General features: G+C 43.7%; 1 protein-coding gene across 1 annotated transcript in view; it reads left to right on the plus strand.

The window, feature by feature from the left end:
* kcnh5b (potassium voltage-gated channel, subfamily H (eag-related), member 5b) overlaps positions 1 to 22586 on the plus strand; it is an 84029-nt gene that overhangs the window by 44944 nt on the left and 16499 nt on the right. Inside the window, exons 9-11 of the mRNA XM_033987799.1 lie at positions 10562 to 10761; positions 12555 to 12614; positions 20599 to 20791. Of these exons, the coding sequence (XP_033843690.1) occupies positions 10562 to 10761; positions 12555 to 12614; positions 20599 to 20791 (453 nt within the window). The remainder of the gene's footprint in view (positions 1 to 10561; positions 10762 to 12554; positions 12615 to 20598; positions 20792 to 22586) is intronic.

Raw genomic sequence — 22586 nt, forward strand, 5'->3', positions numbered from 1 at the left:
GTCCTGGTTCAGTCCTGGTTCAGTCCTGGTTCAGTCCTGGTTCAGTCCTGGTTCAGTCCTGGTGTAGTCCTGGTGTAGTCCTGGTGTAGTCCTGGTGTAGTCCTGGTGTAGTCCGGGTTTAGTTCTGGTTTTGTCCTGGTTCAATCCTGGAATAGTCCTGGTTAACTCCCGGTTCAGTCCTGGTCCAGTCGTGGTTTAGTCCTGGTTCAGTCCTGGTTCAGTCCAGGTTCATTCCAGGTTTGGTTCTGGTTCAGTCCTGCTTTAGTTCTGGTTTAGTCTTGGTTTAGTCTTGGTTTAGTCCTGGTTCAGTTCTCATTTAGTCCTGGTTCAGTCCTGGTTCAGTCCTGGTTCAGTCCTGGTTCAGTCCTGGTTCAGTCCTGGTTCAGTCCTAGTTTAGTTCTGGTTCAGTCCTGGTTCAGTCCTGGTTCAGTCCTGGTTCAGTCTTGCTTTAGTTCTGGTTTAGTCCTGGGTCAGTCCTGGGTCAGTCCTGGGTCAGTCCTGGGTCAGTCCTGGTTTAGTCCGGGTTTAATCCGGGTTTAGTCTCGGTTTAGTCCTGGTTTAGTTGTGATTTAGTCCTGGTTCAGTCCTGGTTCAGTCCTGGTTTAGTCCTGGGTCAGTCCTGGTTGAGTCCTGGTTCAGTCCTGCTTTAGTCCTGGTTTAGTTCTTGTTTAGTCCCGGTGTAGTCCTGGATTAGTCCCGGTTTAGTTCTGGTTCAGTCCTGGTTTAGTCCTGGATTAGTCCTGTTTTAGTCCAGGTTTAGTCCAGGTTTAGTCCAGGTTCAGTCCAGGTTCAGTCCTGATATAGTCCTGATTTAGTCCTGGTTCAGTCCTGGTTCAGTCCTGGATTAGTCCTGGATTAGTACTGGTTTAGTCCTGGATTATTCCTGGTTTAGTTCTGGTTTAGTCCTGGTTTAGTCCTGGTTCAGTCCTGGTTCAGTCCTGGTTCAGTCCTGATATAGTCCTGGTTTAGTCCCGGTTCAGTCCTGGTTTAGTCCCGGTTCAGTCCTGATTTAGTCCTGGTTCAGTCCTGGTTTAGTCCAGGTTCAGTCCTGGTTGAGTCTTGGTTCAATCCTTGTTCAGTCCTGGTTTAGTCGTGGTTTAGTCCGGGTTTAGTCCTGGGTCAGTCCTGGTTCAGTCCGGTTTTAGTTCTGGTTTAGTCCTGGCATAGTTCTGGTTTAGTTCCGGTTCAGTCCTGGTTCAGTCCCGGTTCAGTCCCGGTTTAGTTCCGGTTTAGTTCCGGTTTAGTTCAGGTTTACACCTGTTTCAGTCCTGATTTAGTCTTGGTTTAGTCCTGTTTCAGTCCTGGTTCAGTCCTGGTTCAGTCCGGGATCAGTCCGGGTTCAGTTCTGGTTTAGTTGTGGTTTACTTCTGGTTTAGTCCTGGTCTAGTTCTGGTTTAGTCCCAGTGAAGTCCCGGTTTAGTTCAGTTCTAGTCCTGGTTCAGTTCTGATTTAGTCCTATTTCAGTCCTGGTTTAGTTCTGGTTTAGTCCTGGTTTAGTCCTGGTTCAGTCCTGGTTCAGTCCTGGTTCAGTCCTGATATAGTCCTGGTTTAGTCCCGGTTCAGTCCTGGTTTAGTCCCGGTTCAGTCCTGATTTAGTCCTGGTTCAGTCCTGGTTTAGTCCAGGTTCAGTCCTGGTTTAGTCCAGGTTCAGTCCTGGTTCAGTCCTGGTTGAGTCTTGGTTCAATCCTTGTTCAGTCCTGCTTTAGTTCTGCTTTAGTCCTGGTTCAGTCCTGGTTCAGTCCTGGTTCAGTCCTGGTTCAGTCCTGGTTCAGTCCTAGTTTAGTTCTGGTTTAGTCCTGGTCTAGTTCTGGTTTAGTTCTGGTTTAGTTCTGGTTCAGTCTTGGTTTAGTCCTGGTTCAGTCCTGCTTCAGTCCGGTTTTAATTCTGGTTTACTCCTGCTTTAGTTCTGGTTTAGTCCCAGTTCAGTCCCGGTTTAGTTCAGGTTTAGACCTGGGTCAGTGCTGATTTAGTACTAGCTTAGTCCTGTTTCAGTCGTGGTTCAGTCCTGGTGTAGGCCTGGTTTAGTTCTGGTTTAGTCCTGGTTCAGTCTTGGAATAGTCCTGGTTGAGTGCTGCTTTAGTTCTGGTTCAGTCCTGCTTTAGTTCTGGTTCAATCCTGGTTCAGTCCTAGTTCAGTCCTAGTTCAGTCCTAGTTCAGTCCTAGTTCAGTCCTAGTTCAGTCCTAGTTCAGTCCTAGTTCAGTCCTTTTGTTCTTCTGGTTTAGTCTGGGTTCAGTCCTGGTTGAGTCCTGGTTGAGTGCTGGTTTAGTCGTGGTTTAGTCGTGGTTTAGTCCGGGTTTAGTCCTGGGTCAGTCCTGGTTCAGTCCGGTTTTAGTTCTGGTTTAGTCCTGGCATAGTTCTGGTTTAGTTCCGGTTCAGTCCTGGTTCAGTCCCGGTTCAGTCCCGGTTTAGTTCCGGTTTAGTTCAGGTTTACACCTGTTTCAGTCCTGATTTAGTCTTGGTTTAGTCCTGTTTCAGTCCTGTTTCAGTCCTGGTTCAGTCCTGGTGTAGGTCTGGTTCAGTCCTGGTTCAGTCCGGGATCAGTCCGGGTTCAGTTCTGGTTTAGTTGTGGTTTACTTCTGGTTTAGTCCTGGTCTAGTTCTGGTTTAGTCCCAGTGAAGTCCCGGTTTAGTTCAGTTCTAGTCCTGGTTCAGTTCTGATTTAGTCCTATTTCAGTCCTGGTTCAGTCCTGGTATAGTCCTGGTATAGTCCTGGTTCAGTCCTGTTGTAGTTCTGGTTTAGTCTTGGTTTAGTCATGGTTCAGTCTTGGTTGAGGTCTGGTTGAGTCTTGGTTCAGTCCTTGTTCAGTTCTGGTTCAGCCCAGGTTTAGTCCTGGTTCAGTCCTGGTTCAGTTCTGGTTCAATCCTTGTTCAGTCCTGCCGTAGTTCTGGTTTAGTTTTGGTTTAGTTCTGGTTCAGTCCTGGTTCAGGTCTGGTTGAGTCCTGGTTCAGTCCCGGTTCAGTCGCTGTTAAATTCAGGTTTAGTCCTGGTTCAGTTCTGATTTAGTCCTGTTTCTGTCCTGGTTCAGTCCTGTTTTACTCCTGGTTTAGTCCTGGTTTAGTCCTGGTTTAGTCCTGGTTTAGTCCTGGTTCAGTCCTGGTTCAGTCCTGGTTCAGTCCTGGTTCAGTCCTGGTTCAGTCCTGGTGTACTTCTGGTTTAATCTTGGTTTAGTTCTGGTTCAGTCCTGGTTCAGTTATGGTTTAGTCCCGGTTCAATCCTGTAATAGTCCTGGTTCAGTGGTGGTTTAGTCCTGGTTTAGTCCGGGTTTAGTCCCGATTTAGTTCTGGTTTACTCCCGGTTTAGTCCCGGTTCAGTCCTGGTTTACTCCTGGTACAGTCCTGGTATAGTCCTGGTTTAGTCTTGGTTCAGTCCTGGTTCAGGCCTCGTTTAGTCCTCGTTTAGTCCTCGTTTAGTCCTCGTTTAGTCCTCGTTTAGTTGTGGTTTAGTCATGGTCTAGTTCTGGTTTAGTCCCAGTTAAGTCCCGGTTTAGTCCCGGTTTCTTCCCTGTTTAGTTCAGTTTTTGTCCTGGTTCAGTTCTGATTTAGTCCTGGTTTGGTCCTGGTTCGGTCCTGGTTCAGTCCTGGTTCAGTCCTGGTTCAGTCCGGGTTCAGTCCGGGTTCAGTCCGGGTTCAGTCCGGGTTCAGTCCGGGTTCAGTCCGGGTTCAGTCCGGGTTTGGTCCTGCTTTAGTTGTGGTTTAGTCCTTGTCTAGTTCTGGTCTAGTTCTGGTCTAGTTCTGGTCTAGTTCTGGTCTAGTTCTGGTTTAGTCCTGGTTTAGTCCTGGTTCAGTCCTGGTTCAGTCCTGGTTCAGTCCTGGTTCAGTCCTGGTTCAGTCCTGGTTTAGTACTAGTTTAGTCCTCTTTCAGTCCTGGTTGAGTCTTGGTTCAGTCCTGGTTCAGTCCTGGTTCAGTCCTGGTTCAGTCCTGGTTCAGTCCTGGTTCAGTCTAGGTTCAGTCTAGGTTTGGTTCTGGTTCAGTCCTGCTTTAGTTCTGGTTTAGTCCTTGTTCAGTCCTCGAATTGCCCTGGTTCAGTCCTGGTTTAGTCCTAGTTAAGTTCTGGTTTAGTCCTAGTTAAGTTCTGGTTAAGTCCTGGTTCAGTTCTCATTTAGTTCTGGTTCAGTCCTGGTTTAGTCCTGGTTTAGTCCTGGTTTAGTCCTGGTTTAGTTCTGCTTTAGTCGTGGTTTAGTTCTCGTTCAGTCCTGGTTCAGTCCTGGTCGAGTCCTGGTTAAGTCCTGGTTTAGTCCTTGTTCAGGCCTGGTTCAGGCCTGGATTAGCCTTGGTTCAGTCCAGGTTTTGTCCTGGTTTAGTCCGGGTTCAGAACTAGTTCAGTCCTGATTTAGTCCTGGTTCAGTTCTGGTTCAATCCTGGTTGAGTCTTGTTTCACCCTTGTTCAGTCCTGCTTTAGTCCTGGTTTAGTCCTGGTTCACTCCTGGTTTAGTCCTGGTTTGGACCCGGTTCAGTCCCAGTTCAGTCCTGGTCCAGTCGCGGTTTAGTCCTGGTTCAGTCCTGGTTCAGTCCTGGTTCAGTCCTGGTTCAGTCCTGGTTCAGTCCTGGTTCAGTCCTGGTTCAGTTCTGGTTCAGTCCTGGTTCAGTCCTGGTTCAGTCCTGGTTCAGTCTAGGTTTGGTTCTGGTTCAGTCCTGCTTTAGTTCTGGTTTAGTCTTGGTTTAGTCCTGGTTCAGTCCTTGTTCAGTCCTCGAATAGCCCTGGTTCAGTCCTGGTTTAGTCCTAGTTAAGTTCTGGTTTAGTCCTAGTTAAGTTCTGGTTAAGTCCTGGTTCAGTTCTCATTTAGTTCTGGTTTAGTCCTGGTTTAGTCCTGGTTTAGTCTGGGTTTAGTCTGGGTTTAGTTCTACTTTAGTCGTGGTTTAGTTCTCGTTCAGTCCTGGTTCAGTCCTGGTCGAGTCCTGGTCGAGTCCTGGTCGAGTCCTGGTCGAGTCCTGGTCGAGTCCTGGTCGAGTCCTGGTCGAGTCCTGGTCGAGTCCTGGTCGAGTCCTGGTTCAGTCCTGGTTCAGTCCTGGTTTAGTCCTGGTTTAGTCCTTGTTCAGGCCTGGATTAGCCTTGGTTCAGTCCAGGTTTTGTCCTGGTTTAGTCCGGGTTTAGAACTAGTTCAGTCCTGATTTAGTCCTGGTTCAGTTCTGGTTCAATCCTGAATGAGTCTTGGTTCACCCTTGTTCAGTCCTTGTTCAGTCCTTGTTCAGTCCTGGTTCAGTCCTGGTTCAGTCATGGTTCAGTCCTGGTTCAGTCCTGGTTCAGTCCTGGTTCAGTCCTGGTTCAGTTCAGGTTCAGTTCAGGTTCAGTCCTGCTTTAGTCCTGGTTCAGGTCTGATTTAGTTCTGGTTCAGTCCTAGTTTAGTCCTGGTTCAGTGCTGGTTCAGTCCTGGTTCAGTCCCGGATTAGTCCCGGTTCAGTTCCGGTTCAGTCCAGGTTTTGTCCCAGTTTCGACCCCGTTTAGTTCAGATTTAGTCCTGGGTGAGTCCTGATTCAGTCCTGGTTTAGTCCTGGTTCAGTTCTGGTTTAGTCCCGGTTCAGTCCCGGTTCAGTCCCGGTTCAGTCACTGTTCTGTCCCGGTTCAGTCACTGGTCTGTCCCGGTTTAGTCCCGGTTTAGTCCCGGTTTAGTCCCGGTTCAGTCCCGGTTCAGTCCCGGTTCAGTCCCGGTTCAGTCCCGGTTCAGTCCCGGTTCAGTCCCGGTTCAGTCCTGGTTCAGTCCTGGTTCTGTCCTGATTTTGTCCTGGTTTAGTCCTGGTTCAGTCGCGGTTTAGTCCTGGTTTAGTCCTGGTTCAATCCAGGTTCAATCCAGGTTTAGTCCTAGTTCAGTTCTGATTTAGTCCTGTTTCTGTCCTGGTTTAGTTCCGGTTTAGTCCTGGTTTAGTCCTGGTTTAGTCCTGGTCAGACCTGGTTCAGTCCTGGTTCAGTCCTGGCTTAGTCGTGGTTCAGTCCTGGCTTAGTCCTGGTTTAGTCCTGGTTTAGTCCTGGTCTAGTGCCGGTTCAGTCCCGGTTTAGTGTCTGTTTAGTCCCGGGTCAGTCTCGGTTTAATCTCGGTTTCTTCCCTGTTTAGTTCAGGTTTAGTCCTGGTTCAGTTCTGATTTAGTCCTGGTTTAGTCCTATTTCAGTCCTGGTTCAGTCCTGCCTTAGTTCTGGTTCAGTCCTGGTTCAGTCCTAGTTTAGTACTGGTTCAGTCCTGCGTCAGTCCTGGTCCAGTCTCTGTTCAGTCCCAGTTTAGTCCCGGTTCAGTCCCGGTTAAGTCCTGGTTCAGTCCTGCTTCAGTCCTGGTTCAGTCCTGGTTCAGTCCTGGTTCAGTCCTAGAATAGTTCTGGAATAGTTCTGGTTTAGTCCTGGTTTAGTTTTGGTTTAGATTTGGTTTAGTTCTGGTTCAGTCCTGGTTCAGTTCTGGTTCAGTCCTGTTTTAGTCCTGGTTCAGTTCTGGTTCAGTCCTGCTTTAGTCCTGGTTCAGTCCAGGAATAGTCCTGGTTCAGTCCTGGTTCAGTCCAGGAATAGTCCTGGTTCAGTCCAGGAATAGTCCTGGTTCAGTCCTGGTTCAGTCCTAGAATAGTACTGGTTCAGTCCTGGTTCAGGCCTGGATTAGCCTTGGTTCAGTTCAGGTTTAGAACTAGTTCAGTCCTGATTTAGTCCTGGTTCAGTCCTGGTTCAGTCCCGGTTCAGTCCCGGTTCAGTCCCGGTTCAGTCACGGTTCAGTCCCGGTTCAGTCACTGTTCTGTCCCGGTTTAGTCCTGGTTCAGTCCCGGTTCAGTCCCGGTTCAGTCCTGATTTTGTCCTGGTTTAGTCCTGGTTCAGTCGCGGTTTAGTCCTGGTTTAGTCCTGGTTCAATCCAGGTTTAGTCCTAGTTCAGTTCTGATTTAGTCCTGTTTCTGTCCTGGTTTAGTTCCGGTTTAGTCCTGGTTTAGTCCTGGTTTAGTCCTGGTCAGACCTGGTTCAGTCCTGGTTCAGTCCTGGCTTAGTCGTGGTTCAGTCCTGGCTTAGTCCTGGTTTAGTCCTGGTTTAGTCCTGGTCTAGTGCCGGTTCAGTCCCGGTTTAGTGTCTGTTTAGTCCCGGGTCAGTCTCGGTTTAATCTCGGTTTCTTCCCTGTTTAGTTCAGGTTTAGTCCTGGTTCAGTTCTGATTTAGTCCTGGTTTAGTCCTATTTCAGTCCTGGTTCAGTCCTGCCTTAGTTCTGGTTCAGTCCTGGTTCAGTCCTAGTTTAGTACTGGTTCAGTCCTGCGTCAGTCCTGGTCCAGTCTCTGTTCAGTCCTAGTTTAGTCCCGGTTCAGTCCCGGTTAAGTCCTGGTTCAGTCCTGCTTCAGTCCTGGTTCAGTCCTGGTTCAGTCCTGGTTCAGTCCTAGAATAGTTCTGGAATAGTTCTGGAATAGTCCTGGTTTAGTTTTGGTTTAGATTTGGTTTAGTTCTGGTTCAGTCCTGGTTTAGTTTTGGTTAAGTTCTGGTTTAGTTCTGGTTCAGTCCCGGTTACGTCCCTGTTTAGTTCAGATTTAGTCCCGGTTTAGTCCCGGTTTAGTCCCGGTTTAGTCCCGGTTTAGTCCCGGTTTAGTCCTGATTTTTCCTGGTTTAGTCCTGGTTTATTCCTGGTCCAGTCCTGGTCCAGTCCTGGTCCAGTCCTGGTCCAGTCCCTGTTTAGTTCAGCTTTAGTCCTGGTTCAGTTCTGATTTAGTCCTGGTTTAGTCCTATTTCAGTCCTGGTTCAGTCCTGCCTTAGTCCCGGTTCAGTCCCGGTTCAGTCCCGGTTCAGTCCCGGTTCAGTCCCGGTTCAGTCCCGGTTCAGTCCCGGTTCAGTCCTAGTTTAGTCCTGGTTCAGTCCTGCGTCAGTCCTGGTCCAGTCCCTGTTCAGTCCTAGTTTAGTCCCGGTTCCGTCCCCGTTTAGTCCCCATTTAGTCCCCATTTAGTTCAGGTTTAGTCCTGGTTCAAACGTGGTTTAGTCCTGGTTCAATCCTGGTTTAGTCCCGGTTCAGTCCTGGTTAAGTCCTAGTTTAGTCCTGGTCCAGTCCCTGTTCCGTCCCCGTTTAGTCCCCATTTAGTCCCCATTTAGTTCAGGTTTAGTCCTGGTTCAAACCTGGTTTAGTCCTGGTTCAATCCTGGTTTAGTCCCGGTTCAATCCTGGTTTAGTCCCGGTTCAATCCTGGTTTAGTCCCGGTTCAGTCCCGGTTTAATCCTGGTTCAGTCCTGGTTCAGTCCTGGTTCAGTCCAGGAATAGTTCTGGTTCAGTTCTGGTTCAGTCCTAAAATAGTACTGGTTTAATCCCGGTTCAGTCCTTGTTCAGTCCCGGTTCAGTTCAGGTTTAGTTCAGGTTTAGTCCCGGTTTAGTCCCGGTTTAGTCCCGGTTTAGTCCCGGTTTAGTCCCGGTTTAGTCCCGGTTCTGTCCTGGTTCAGTCCTGCTTTAGTTCTGGTCGAGTCTTGGTTTTGTCCTGGTTCAGTCCTGGTTCATTCCTGGTTTAGTTCTGGTTTAGTCCTGGTTAAGTCCTGGAATAGTCTTGGTTCAGTCCAGGTTTTGTCCTGGTTTAGTCCGGGTTTAGTTCAGGTTTAGAACTAATTCAGTCCTGATTTAGTCCTGGTTTAGTCCTGTTTCAGTCCTGTTTCAGTCCTGGTTTAGTCCTTTTTCAGTTCTGGTTCAGTCCCGGTTCAGTCCCGTTTCAGTTCTGGTTCAGTCCTGGATCAGTCCTGCTTTAGTTCTGGTTTAGTCTAGGTTTAGTCCTCGTTCAGTCCTCGTTCAGTTCTGGTTTAGTCCTGGTTCAGTGCTGGTTCAGTCCTGGTTTAGTCCTGGTTCAGTCTTGGAATATTCCTTGTTCAGTTCTGGTTTAGTCCTGGTTCAGTCCTAGAATAGTCCTGGTTTAGTCCTGGTTTAGTCCTGGTTTAGTCCTGGTTTAGTCCTGGTCCAGTCCCGGTCCAGTCCCGGTCCAGTCCCGGTCCAGTCCTGGTTCAGAACAGGTTCGGTCCTGCTTTAGACCTGGTTCGGTCCTGCTTTAGACCTGGTTCGGTCCTGGTTCAGTCCTGCTTTAGTCCTGGTTCAGTCCTGGTTCAGACCTGGTTCAGACCTGCTTTAGACCTGGTTCAGACCTGCTTTAGACCTGGTTGAGTCCTGGTTCTTACCCGTTTCCTCAGGTTACAGGTGAGGATGAGGTTGCGTGAAAATGAGTTGGCGAAGGCGGTGTAAAACTCGAGCACTTTGAGCAGAGCGTCCCTCCGGATGACATGGAGATCGCAGTACGTTAGCGCGCGAACGTTAGCGCAGGCGTGAGCTAGCGACGACTCCTTCCAGAACACGTCCCCGAAAACGTCTCCTTTACCTGAGGAAGAGAGAGAGAGGACAGGGGTAACAACCAGGAAGGCAGGTGAACTGGATTTAGACAAGCTTACCATTGGCTTAGTTATGGTTTAGTCCTGGTTTAGTCCTGGTTTAGTCCTGGTTCAGTCCCGGTTCAGTCCTGGTTCAGTCCTGGTTCAGTCCTGGTTCAGTCCTGGTTCAGTCCTGGTTCAGTCCTGGTTCAGTTCTGGTTCAGTTCTGGTTTAGTACTGGTTTAATTGGTTATATATTTTTGTGTTGTTTATTCAGTCTTTCTCTTTTTCGCTCTCTCTTTTTTCCCTCACAGTTTTGCAGGTCACACTTTTTCTCTTTTTAAACCGTATTTGCTTCATAAACAGACTCTTTGTTTAACCTAATGTGAAAATAATAAGATCTAATAACACAGAGGGGAGGGAGGGGACGCAGGCTGTTACTGCTAAAGGTCCCAATTACCACGGAAAATGAGAGGGGGAGGAGAGGAGGAAGAGAGGGGGGGGGGGGGGGAATTAGAGAACTGAAGAGAGGAGAAGAGGAGGAGATGGAGAGCAGAGAGGAAAGTGCAGGAGGAGAGGACGTTTAGAGGGAGAGATGGAGGCAGATGAAGTGGGAGAGAATGGGGGCAGAGAGGAAGGGAGGAGGAGAGGATGAGGGAGAAGGAGAGAGGAGGAGGGAGGAGGAGAGAGGAGGAGAGAGGAGGAGAGGCGTTAGGGGGTTTAGAAAGAATTAAAGGAGGAAAGATCAGAGATTGTTCTGAGAAGATTTCATGTTTGATTTCAGTGCCAGAATATACTGATACATTTTTCATACAATATAATGTTTGTAAAAGTAGCAGTAGTAGTCGTAGTGGTTGTCATATTAATTCTTTACAAAATACCATTAATAAGGCAAGTTTTTGGGACCAATCTCAACCAATGTCCCATAAGGTTAAAATCTGTGGCCGTCCCATAGAAGATCACATGTGTCCTGGTTTGGATCTTTGGTTTAGTCCTGATATTTGGTCCTGTTATGGTCCTGGTCTAGTCCAGGTGTGGTGCTCGGTTATAGGCCCTGTCCCCAATTTCTTGTATTTGAGCAACATGTGTCCTGTCCCAGTACAGATATTTTGTATGAGCGGCTCTTGAGGTCAAAATAAGTCTGTAATTCCCAGTATTGATGTGATGTTTTGTGTTTGTACAGATGTGAACACTGCCAGCGTTTCACAGTCTTCCCTCTCAATATTTCAATTCACAGAACTTTGGAATTTGATTTCATAATTTGAGATTTTGTTTTTGTGTCTGTTCTCAGCTCTTCTCTACGCCACCATCTTTGGAAACGTGACGACCATCTTCCAGCAGATGTACGCCAACACAAACCGCTACCACGAGATGCTCAACAACGTCCGAGACTTTCTCAAACTGTACCAGGTCCCCAAAGGTCTGAGCGAGAGGGTCATGGACTACATCGTCTCTACATGGTCCATGTCCAAGGGGATAGACACGGAGAAGGTACTGAACCAGGACTAGACCAGGACTAGACCAGGACTAGACCAGGACTAGACCAGGACTAGACCAGGACTAGACCAGGACTAGACCAGGACTAGACCAGGACTAGACCAGGACTAGACCAGGACTAGACCAGGACTAGACCAGGACCAGACCAGGACCAGACCAGGACTGAACCAGGACCAGACCAGGACTGAACCAGGACTGCACCAGGACTAGACCAGGACTACACCAGGACTGAACCAGGACTACACCAGGACTACACCAGGACTGAACCAGGACTGAACCAGGACTGAACCAGGACTAGACCAAGACTGAACCAGGACTGAACCAGGACTGAACCAGGACTGAACCAGGACTGAACCAGGACTGAACCAGGACTAAAGCAGGACTAAAGCAGGACTAAAGCAGGACTAAAGCAGGACTAAAGCAGGACTAAACCAGGACTAAACCAGGACTAAACCAGGACTAAACCAGGAATGTTGAGGCTGGTGCGTTTTTCAGATGAAAATGATTTTTTCTTCATCATCTTCATATTAAGTGAACACAGTGACACACACTCCTCTTGTGTTGTGTGTGTTCACTGATGTAATGACAAACACTTTTCTGTTTATCTTCATTTCCTCCATGTTTTTATCCCTTTATCATTTGCTCTGTAGTTTCTATATTTAGTTTGCTTTTTCTAATTCCTCCTCTCACAGTTGGATCTGGGACCAATTAGTTTATATTCCTCTAACTTTGTGTTAGCATTTTCTGACACAACGAGCTGTTTACTGCTTTAAAATACCCCTCCTCTCTCCCCCAAGACCCTCCTCACATCCGCACAGTTTACACCAAATGTTCTCCTGATGTATGCTCCAATCGTGCTCCATTAGCTCCTCTTTATAAGTTTATCATTTTTTGGAACGATCGGAAGTGAATTTGGAGGTAATGAGCCGAACTATGTGCACAGAGCTGTGGCACAAATTAAACAGTTTAGACCCAACTCGGTGAAATAAGTGGAAACTAAATGATAAAATACATGATTAAAACATACTATTTAAATGTAACTGGAAAAGAAACATAACCAGCGGCACTAAGCTCTAAAACGGGAATAAACCTGGACTTAAAGCAGACTCATTGTGCTTGTGTCTCTGTGGTTATAATCTGTGACATCAGTAGATTATTATGTTATACTTTGCACATTTTAAATCACAATATTCATCTAAAAGAAATCAGTCCGCATGCTGTCAGATTTTTTTTCATTTGTTCCAAAATGAATACGCGACGCTGCTGAATCCTACAAGTATCACCGATTAAGAAAATAAAGAACGGAGTGTGTACGTCACAGTGGGCGTGTACCAGTGGTGATGAAAATGGGGGTTAACCGGCAAAAAAATAAGCAATTAAAGATTACTCAGACATGCATGAATCACTTCAAATACAACTTCAGAGGGTCAGTGGTGAAACAACTTTAACATGTTTAAAAGCTCTGAAAAGTCTGGTTTGTATAATATAAGCAGTAATGTAGCGAGCCTCTAGTGGTGGAATGTGAGAATACAACTAATCTAATTACAAATGGTAGCTTTAAACCAGGACTAAACGAGAAAAAACAGAGCTAATAAGACTAAACTAGAGCTTATCCAGGACAAAAATTAGGATTAAACTTGAACTATATTAGAACCAGAACCAAGCTAGAACTTAAAAAGAACTAAAATAAAATTCATCTATTAAAAAATCTATTCTATAAAATGAAAGAACGTTTAAAATAATAAAGATGTAACTAAACGTGTGTGTTTCATCTGTTTGTGTTTCAGGTTTTGTCCATTTGTCCCAAAGACATGAGAGCCGACATCTGCGTCCACCTCAACCGCAAGGTAACGGCTCACCAGGCTAACTCAGGCTAACCCTGTCATGGCAACATTTTTGTCTGTTCTTGATTTTGTCGATGTGATTTACATGAAAGCCTCTGCAGATGCTTTACATGCTTTGGATACTGTTTATCACGGTGCGTTACGTTTTATAACAAACATGAAGTCATTGACCCACCACTGTGTTTTGTATGCCTGGGTGGGATGGCCCTCGTTAACTACTCGTAGATTAAAATATTGGTATCTTTTCATCTATAAATCTATTCTGGGATTGGTCCTTACATTCAGCAGCTCATAGAAGTAAAGCGTAGTACTGCTCACAGTCTGCGCTCTCAGGACTTGTTCCTGCTCTCTGTGCCGAGTTCGCACTGAGCTGGGAAAAAAGACTTTTAGGCACTCTGCAGCGCAATCTTGGAACGATTTGCAGAGACTTGAACTTAAAGGATATGATCTCATTGAACTAATTTAAGAGACTTTAATTGACTATGAAAGCAAACTTTCAATTTGCAAATGTTTCAATTAGGTCTGTTGTTTTATCTTGTGACTGTGTGTGCTGTGTATATGTTTATTATGAGTATGTCTGTGTCCTGTGCGTGTTTTGCTTCTTGGCCAGGACACTCTTGAAAAAGAGATTTTTAATCTCAATGAGTTTTTTATCCTGGTTAAATAAAGGTAAATAAATAAACCAGGCTAACTAAACTTGGTTAGCCTGGGTGGTTATGTGGACTCGAATGGATCAGTGAAAGTTGTACAAGATTAACATTTTAACTTCGAATCATCATTATTATTATTATTATTAGGCCCGAGCCTGTGACAACGGCCCGAAACACGGAATATGGCAAAAATCGACGAGCTCTAATTGTCACAAAAGACCCTGAGAAAGAATAACTAAAGACGACTCGGTAGCGCCAACTTAAACTTTTCATGGGGCCAATGGAAGCCCGACTCGGAAAAAAATCAACGTAAAAATCTGAAACTCTAAAAAAATATAACATGTTGGGACATGACAAAAATTATATTATGGCCCCGCCCTAAAATGTACAGGAAGTCGGCCATATTGGATCAAATATTGGATCGAAAAATAATGGGTGGAAAAAAAATTTCCATTATTATTATTGTCAGATTGAAGTCAGTTTTGACCCCCTGAATGTTAACAAAAAATCAGTTTTATTAGACCCAAAATTCAAGGTTGGTGAAAAATGTATTATTTTGATGTTCAAAAAAAATGTACGTATCAACATGACTCAATAGCGCCACCTCAAAAATCAAAATACATTATGGAAATGAGAGACCTTTTTCATCATAGACAAATGAAATATGGTACAAACATAGAACATGTCAAGACACGTAAAAAATTATATTATGACTTCACCCTAAACCCTACAGGATGTCGGCCATTGTGAGCTGAACACAATTTTTTCAAAACTGAATCTCTCACATTTGAATTTTTTTACACTGAATTTTCATTCAAGAAACTGCACCTATGACTTTTCCCACTGTGAGGAAGTCTATAAGCAGAGATGTGTAGTATGTGTAGTTTACTTTTTGTAGTATGTGTAGTTTACTTTTTGAACAACCGTATCTTTACTCCAACTTAATATTTAGTTTGAAGTAACAGTCAACAAGTGACAAAAGCTTTATGTTGACGATATCAAATGGTCTGAACATTTGTGTTTCTTGCACCGCTCTTCAGTAGTAGTTTCCCCAAATACTTATTAGTATAAATACTCTTTACTACTTAATAAGATTAAGAATAACCCAAGAAATGTGTTAATACATTTTGTGGCCAACTCTAACCAATTTGCACAGACATCAAGGGAACAACATTTGACTCTCACAGTTAGCTAATAACTACTAGCATTAAACAGAATATATTCAATATTTTTCTATATAAATTAAATGTCTAAATGTAGGTAAAGTATAGTAAAAAGTAAAGTCATCTGACCTGGGACATGCTGAGAGCTGAAGTGGTTGAGCTTGAGGCCCGTTGAGTTCAAGTTCTGCTGACAAACAAATGAAGAATTACCGGATTAGCTTGGTGCTATTAGCTAGTTAGCTTAGTTTAGCTTCTGTTTCTGAGTGCAGGGAGAAAATGGCAGAAAATTGGAATGTAAGGGCTTATATATGCAACTATTAGCAACCATGGAATGTATCTGGTTACCATGACAGCAGTTAGCTTGTTTTGATTTAATTTTAGGTTTGTTGTTATGGTTTTACATTGTGAAAAGAGCAGTAAACATTGTCAATTCTCTCCTCACGTGTGGGTCACTATATAATCTCAGTGACTTCTGCTGGTGTATTTTTGCCTTATGCTCATTATATGTAAGTTTTTCTTAATTTTAGCTAAACAAATGACAATATATTCCCTTCTTTACCATTAACAGGTATCAAATTGGTTAAAAATAGAGACACCTGACCCATAAACCACATAGAGTCTAGAGCATATCTATCACAATTATTATGATTTCACTTATGTTGAATAAATAGAAGCCTCTCCAGCCCTGCACCTATGACTTTTCCCACTGTGAGGAAGTCTATAAGCAGAGATGTGTAGTACTCAGGTACATTTTATTTTTTGAACAACCATATCTTTGCTCTTTCTTAATATTTAGTTTGAAGTAACAGTCAACAAGTGACAAGCTTTATGTTGGAGATATCAAATGATCTGAACATTTGTGTTTCTTGCACAGCTACTTCAGTAGTAGTTTCCCCAAATACCTATTAGTAAAAATACTCTTTACTACTTAATAAGATTAAGAATAACCCAAGAAATTTGTTATTACAATTTGTGGCCAACTCTAACCAATTTGCACAGACATCAAGGAAGCCACATTTGACTCTCACAGTTAGCTAATAACTACTAGCATTAAACAGAATATATTTAATATTTAGTATATAAATTAAATGTCTAAACGTAGGTAAAGTATAGAAAAAAGTAAAGTCATCTGACCTGGGACATGCTGAGAGCTGAAGTGGTTGAACTTGAGGCCCATTGGGTTCAAGATCCGCTGAAAAACAAACGAAGAATTAGCCGATTAGCTTGATGCTATTAGCTAGTTAGCTTAGCTTCTCTCTCCGAGTGCAGAGAGAAAATGGCAGAAAATCGGAATGTAAGGGCTTATATATGCAACTATTAGCAACCATGGAATGTATCTGGTTACCATGACAGCAGTTAGCTTGTTTTGATTTAATTTTAGCTTTGTTGTTATGGTTTTACATTGTGAAAAGTGCGGTAAACACTGTCAATTCACTTATGCTGAATAAATGGAAGCCTCTCCAGCCCTGCACCTATGACTTTTCCCACTGTGAGGAAGTCTATAAGCAGAGATGTGTAGTACTCAGTTGCATTTTACTATCTTTACTCCAACTTAATATTAGTTTTAAGTAACAGTCAACAAGTGACAAAAGCTTTATGGTGACAAAATGAAATGATTTGAACATTTGTGTTTCTTGCACCACTCTTCAGTAGTAGTTTCCCAAAGTACTTATTAGTATAAATACTCTTTACTACTTAATAAGATTACGAATAACCCACGAAATTTGTTAGTACAATTTGTTACCAACTCTAACCAATTTCCACGGACATCAAGGAAGCCACATTTGACTCTCACAGTTAGCTAATAACTACTAACGGTAGTAGTCTTCAGTAGTAGTTTCCCCAAATACTTATTAGTATAAATACTCTTTACTACTTGACAAATTTCTTAGGTTATTCTTAATCTTATTAGTACAATTTGTGGCCAACTCTACCCAATTGGCACGGACATCAAGTGACAGCAACATTTGACTCTCACAGTTAGCTAATAACTACTACCATTAAGCAGAATATATTTAATATTTAATATATAAATTAAATGTCTAAATGTAGGTAAAGTATAGTAAAAAGTAAAGTCATCTGACCTGGGACATGCTGAGAGCTGAAGTGGTTGAATTTGAGGCCCTTTGAGCTCAAGTTCTGCAGACAAACAAATGAAGAATTAGCCGATCAGTTTGATGCTATTAGCTAGTTAGCTTAGCTTAGCTTCTGTATACAATATGCTATATGCAACTATTAGCAACCATGGAATGTATCTGGTTACCATGACAGCAGTTAGCTTGTTAGGCCCGAGCCTGGGACAATGTCCTGGCGAGGGACTCATTAAAACCGCTTTCTAAAACCGGGAAAATGGCAAAAAATCAAGTAGTAAACACGCCCCAACATGCCCCAGTGAGCGCTGTTCCCTCTAAACTGCGCGCGTGCGCAATTGCGCACTGCTGACACGGTCTCCGCGCACAGAAAATCACAGAAAACACACAACAATTCGCTCTGCGCTATTTTTCAATGTGAGTCAGTGAGTGTGACCGGGGACGAGCTGCTCCAGACAATTATGTGATTCACTTACGTGTTTGAGCAGTTTATCCACGTCATTGAGGCTCCTCATGCGCCGCTACCAGAGGTTTAGCCGATGTGGAGTGAAGACTCGCTCATGATGCTAATGACGCTAATGACGCTAATGATGCTAATGATGCTAATGATGCTAAGTGTTTATCCCCTTAACGTTCCGACGGCCCGCCCTCGGGTGCACTGTTACGCACTGTTTTGCAGCAGTTTTGCGTTTTAAACATGACGAAACGGACAAAACAAAGGAAGTACGCGACCGAGGACACTGTGGATGTTTGTACAAGTTAAACTAGAGACATCTCGGACCCGGAGCGGCTCATGGAACCGAGTGAAGATCTCATGATGGACTCAGGAGCAGAGGACCTTATGTTTTGATGGACTGGATGCTGTTCCTGATCGGTAAGCGTGGTTTATTCTGCTATTGACTTAATTGTGGGTCAAATATATCATGCGTAATGCCAATCTGCGCCCCCCGACCACCACCAGTCATCACGCACACACCACTTGGGTGAAGTGTCTTGCCTAAGGACACAATGACATAAGTTGGTGGGACTCGATCCTCCAACCTCTAACCACTGAGCCTCTGTCACAGAATGACTGTCACACTGAACAATCATGTTCAGTGTGTTCTTAGTTTCCAGTGTGTGTTTGTTTACATTTTGAAGTGTGTGTGTTTGTTCACTGTTTGCAGTGTGTGGTTTGTAAATATATATTTATTTTGACCCATACCACTTGTTTTGAATATATTTTATATACAAATACACATTTTATATTGTGTTTTGATATGATATATAAATGTACAGTAATAGAGCAGCTGTGCAGATACAGATTCCTCTCAGTGTGTGTTGGTCATTGACTGTCACTAGTTTATTGTTGTAAAAATCAAATGGTCGTGTCATTTACTGAAAAAGAGTTAACGGACTGTCTCCCAGACACAGTAGGACAATCTCACTCAGTCACAGCAAAAGCTTCACACAATGGATTATACTCATAATACAAGTCAGAGCTTTATCATAAAAATGTTAAGTGTTTTTTCAACATTGGAGTTTACAGTTGAAAAATTCATAGAAGACAATCGAGTCGTCGTGGACCTGTGAAAAAATTCACAGGGGCCTTATTTGTGATGAGAAACACATGACTGTAGCTTTTATTGTTTAGGAGAAAAATACTGGATGGAAAAAAATTTCCATTATTATTATACTTACCACTTTGAGGCCATTTTTGACTCCTTGAACGTTAACGAAGAATCAATTTTATTGGACCCAAAATTTGAGTTTGGCAAAAAATTAATTGTTCACAAAAATTATTATTTCAAAATGACTCAATAGCGCCACCTCAAAAATAAAAAATACATTACGGCAATGAGAGACCTTTCATATTAAATTTGGTACAAACATAGAACATGTCAAGACAAGTAAAAAATAATATTACGACCCCGCCCTAAACCATACAGGAAGTCGGACATTGTCAACCCAATTTTTTCAAAATTTTCACTCTCACGTTTGAATTTCTTACGCCATGGATTTTCATTCAAGAAACTTGCTAATTGGTCAAAATGAACTAGAGCCATGTGGGATTATAGGCTCTTTTGGATTTTGCTAAGTCATACAATGTGGGTGTGGCCAACACACAAACAAAAATGGCGTTTAGTATTTACTTGCACCTAACTCAAACATGCTGTGTCCTGTAAACCGGCATTAATATACTTTTTGGTAACACTGTTGATCTGAACCTAATGATATACAGTTTACATAGATGAGACAATCCATTGCTCCACACATTGCTCCTTGAAATTGTGAATGGGATCCAGAAAATTTTACGTTGTCAAAAACATTTGAAATTTGGCATGGACATTCCCATACTGAACAAAAAATCCAATGAGAACATGGCTCCATTTAAAACGTCTGACATTCTTCATTGAAATACATGTTGTTTTTTTTGTTAACTGGGATGAAAAAAATGACTCTTTCATAGACTATTGAAATTTGCTACACATGAAAATGTCAGAAATGCTCTCATTGGAATGAATGGAGTAGTTTGTCGCTGATTTTAGGAGGAGGGGCGATGTAAGCAGGAACGAGAGGCAAGAACTCCATGGTGGCATGTACCCTTTCCTTTCACCCTCTCTCTCCCCTCTCCTCTCTCCTGTCTCTCCTCTCCTCTCTCTCTCTCTCTCTCTCTCTCTCTCTCTTTTCTCCTCCTCTCTCCTCTCTTCTCTCCTCTCCTCTCCCCTCTCTCTCTTCTCTCCTCTCTTCTCTCCTCTCCCCTCTCTCTTCTCTCTTCTCTCTCCACTCTTCTCTTCTCTCTAACCCTGTACAGTGCTGATGCTCCATTAGTCCTGTACCTGTCTAGTGTAACAGTAACAGTGTAACAGGCGTCTCACATCTGCCCTATAAATATCTATCCCTCTTTCCTCTCCTCCCTCTCTCTCTCTCTCTCCTCTCTTCTCTGTCTGAAGAGTCTGACCTTCTGTTTGGACTTTAGACCAGCTCAGCTCTCTCTCAGAGGACAGAGGACAGGTGATCTGTTTGTCCTCTGCACCTGAGTCAAAGTACACTTACCCTGTCAGTGTGTGTTGTGTGAACAGTACAGATGTAGTTGGAGGTGCATCATCATTGGGCCTGAGCCCTACAGGGCGTAGGGCTTATTGCTTTCACAAAGATGAGTGCATGGACTCATCATTGTCAACTGTGCGACGCATACAACATCGTCCTCTCGTTCGCCCCCTGCTTTGACTCCAGTATCCAAGCAATGCATATTTGTTCTTGCTAACATGTCATCGTCAAGCCCATTGACTCAGTGCTGACAAAGGCAATGCAACGCACTCATGTCCCCAAACACACTCCTGACATCGAGCTCAAGCTCCCATGCCACAGGCATGGGCCATTTGTATTACTGCTAAAATGAATGACAGTCAATGGGAGGTCAATGGGCGACCCCGATATTCAAAAGCTTGAGCTTTCAAAAAATGTATAATATGTCATTGTAATGTTAATGGATATATTGTTTTTGCTAAAAATATATATATTTTTTTATCAGGCATGAGCCCTTACACTGATTGTTGTCAACTTTTTTGAGTTTTTGAATTTTCTCAGGTCAAATTTCCAGTCAAAAAGCAGGAGAAAGAATAAACAAATTAAAGGCACAAGCATCATCAAACGGCCCTCGCGGGCTGCGCTTCACACTTGGCCAACTTGGGGGGGGGGGGGGGGGTTATTTTGCACATTGCCGTGGAAACACAGTGAAAGATATGACAAATTTCACATTATTCCACGATACTAATATTTTTTCTCATGAATGAGATATTTTGGGATCGCTCCCATTAGGATAACATGGACATTTTGGTGCATTGCCATGGCAACACAATGTGCAAAGAACAACATGAGTCTCATTAACCTTTTTTGATTGGGATGACCCAATGGAATTTTAGGTCAAATTTGGTAATATTTAAAAAAAAACAAATAATTTGGGGCTCCATACACATTTATTTGTTTTTCTGTAGGTGGCGCTATCGCAGCTATTGGGTTTCTCTAACAATGAGAAGGTTTAGGACATAAATACAGTATTTACTGTGTTGTGATAGTAAATATACTCTCCTGTTCTCCTCAGGTCTTTAATGAGCACCCAGCGTTCCGCCTGGCCTCAGACGGGTGCCTGCGCTCTCTGGCTGTACAGTTCCAGACGACTCACTGTGCTCCTGGGGACCTGATATTTCATGCAGGCGAGAGCGTGGACACCCTCTGCTTTGTGGTGTCGGGGTCACTGGAGGTCATCCAGGACGATGAGGTCATCGCCATCCTCGGTAAGTGTCACTCTGTAGTTTGGAGTCTAAATTAAAGTACATATGACATGTTTTCATGTTATTCTCATTCTGACTTGTTTTGGTGGGAGAGCACAAACACACAGGAAGTACAGTTATAAAACACAATCTCACTAACTACAGTGTGTCATCAACACAGAACAACTCCTCCAGAATGCAGAGACAATTTACATACAAGGAAGACATTTTTCTGACAGTTTAAACCTTCTTTTAACAGAATAAAGGTGTTGTATTTTACTTGTATTAGTCGTATTATATTTAAGTTTTGGTTGCTAAGTAACAGATGTGAATTGACCTAAACCTAATAATTATTTGTCAGTGAGTTTCTATATGTTTAAAGTTGCGAGGTGACGTTGTGAGTGCCTTGGGGGGAGGTCCAGTTTGCTGTTTGATAAATGTCATCGTCGCACCCTGTTGTTTTTGCTGTGGTGTTACCGTGACGACACTCTGACCTTTACCTCGGGGGTCATGACCTTTAGCCGCGGGGGTCAACACCACACACGGCTAAGGTTATTTTAAGCTGACTCCCAGGGACATTTATCAAACATGTTTAATAAGAAACTCATATCCCTGTGTGTCAGATGCCCTCCCATTTTCTTATCACTGTGCGCCCCCTCCCATGCAGCATTTAGAGCACTTTTTTCAATTTAGAAGATTTAATATTTTGTTTTTAATAGTTAATCGCTATGGCAACAGTCCTAAGTTTTCATCATTAAGCTTTTTGACTAAATCAGAACAACATACTTTAAAGGTGCACTATGTAACTTTTTTGTTTAGTTGCTGGTCTCCATGGAAATGTTATTGCTTTGTCTAGAATATTCACAGGATATATGGTCTTAAATTTACCTATCTACCAGGTCAGATCTGTGGAGGGGCCAGCCTTCAGTATAAGAATGCATGTTTTTTCAAGCAATAAAACACCAATAAATGCAAGATAGACAAGTTTAATGCCATACTTTGAAACATTCCAGGTAAAGCAAGGACATTTCGATGGAGACAAGCTGGTGACAGACTCTCCAGTGCAGTGATTTTAAATATTGCTCAGTTATAAAATAATGTCCCATGATTTAATAAAGAATGCTACGGAACTTTTCAAAATTCCGTTAAAACCTAAATTACTTTTGAGTGTCCAGATTTAATCATAATTCTCTATTCGGGGGCGAGGAGGGGAGGGCATCTGACACACAGGAGGATGGGAGGGCATCTGACAGATTTCTGCAATAATCCTGTTCCTTTGTGAGTTTGTGCAGTTAATATAAACTGAAGGTTTCACAGCTGGAGACTGACATTTACACAGTGGGACGTCCTGCGCAGAGAGAGGGAGAGAAAAGAGGAGGAGCCAGGAGAAAGAGAGCGAAGGAGGGAGAGAGGGAGAGAATGGAGGGAGAACAGTGAAGAGGATAGAGAGCAAAGGAGGTGAGACAAAGAGAGAGGAGAGACCCAAAGGAGGGTGGAGAACCAGAGAAAAACACAGTAGAGACAGACAGAGAGACTAATACAGAGAGAAAGGAGAAAGAGAGGGCGGTGGAGAGAGGGAAGGAGAGGGGTAGAGAGACAAAGAGAAACAAAAGAGAGAGGAAAGGGAGAAAGAGATGGATGGAGGGAGAGGGGTTAGAAAGAAGGGAGGGGGAGAGAAAGACATGAAAACAGACACAAGAGTGGAGAAAGACAGAAAGGAAAGAGAGAAAGAGATGGAGGGAGGGGTTAGGAAGGCAGATAGGGGAGAATAAGAAAGAGGAAAGAGAAAAGTCAGAGAGAGAGGGAGGCAGAGAGGAAA

Source organism: Periophthalmus magnuspinnatus, chromosome 22 (genome assembly GCF_009829125.3).
Source record: "Periophthalmus magnuspinnatus isolate fPerMag1 chromosome 22, fPerMag1.2.pri, whole genome shotgun sequence".
NCBI classification, from domain to species: domain Eukaryota; kingdom Metazoa; phylum Chordata; class Actinopteri; order Gobiiformes; family Gobiidae; genus Periophthalmus; species Periophthalmus magnuspinnatus.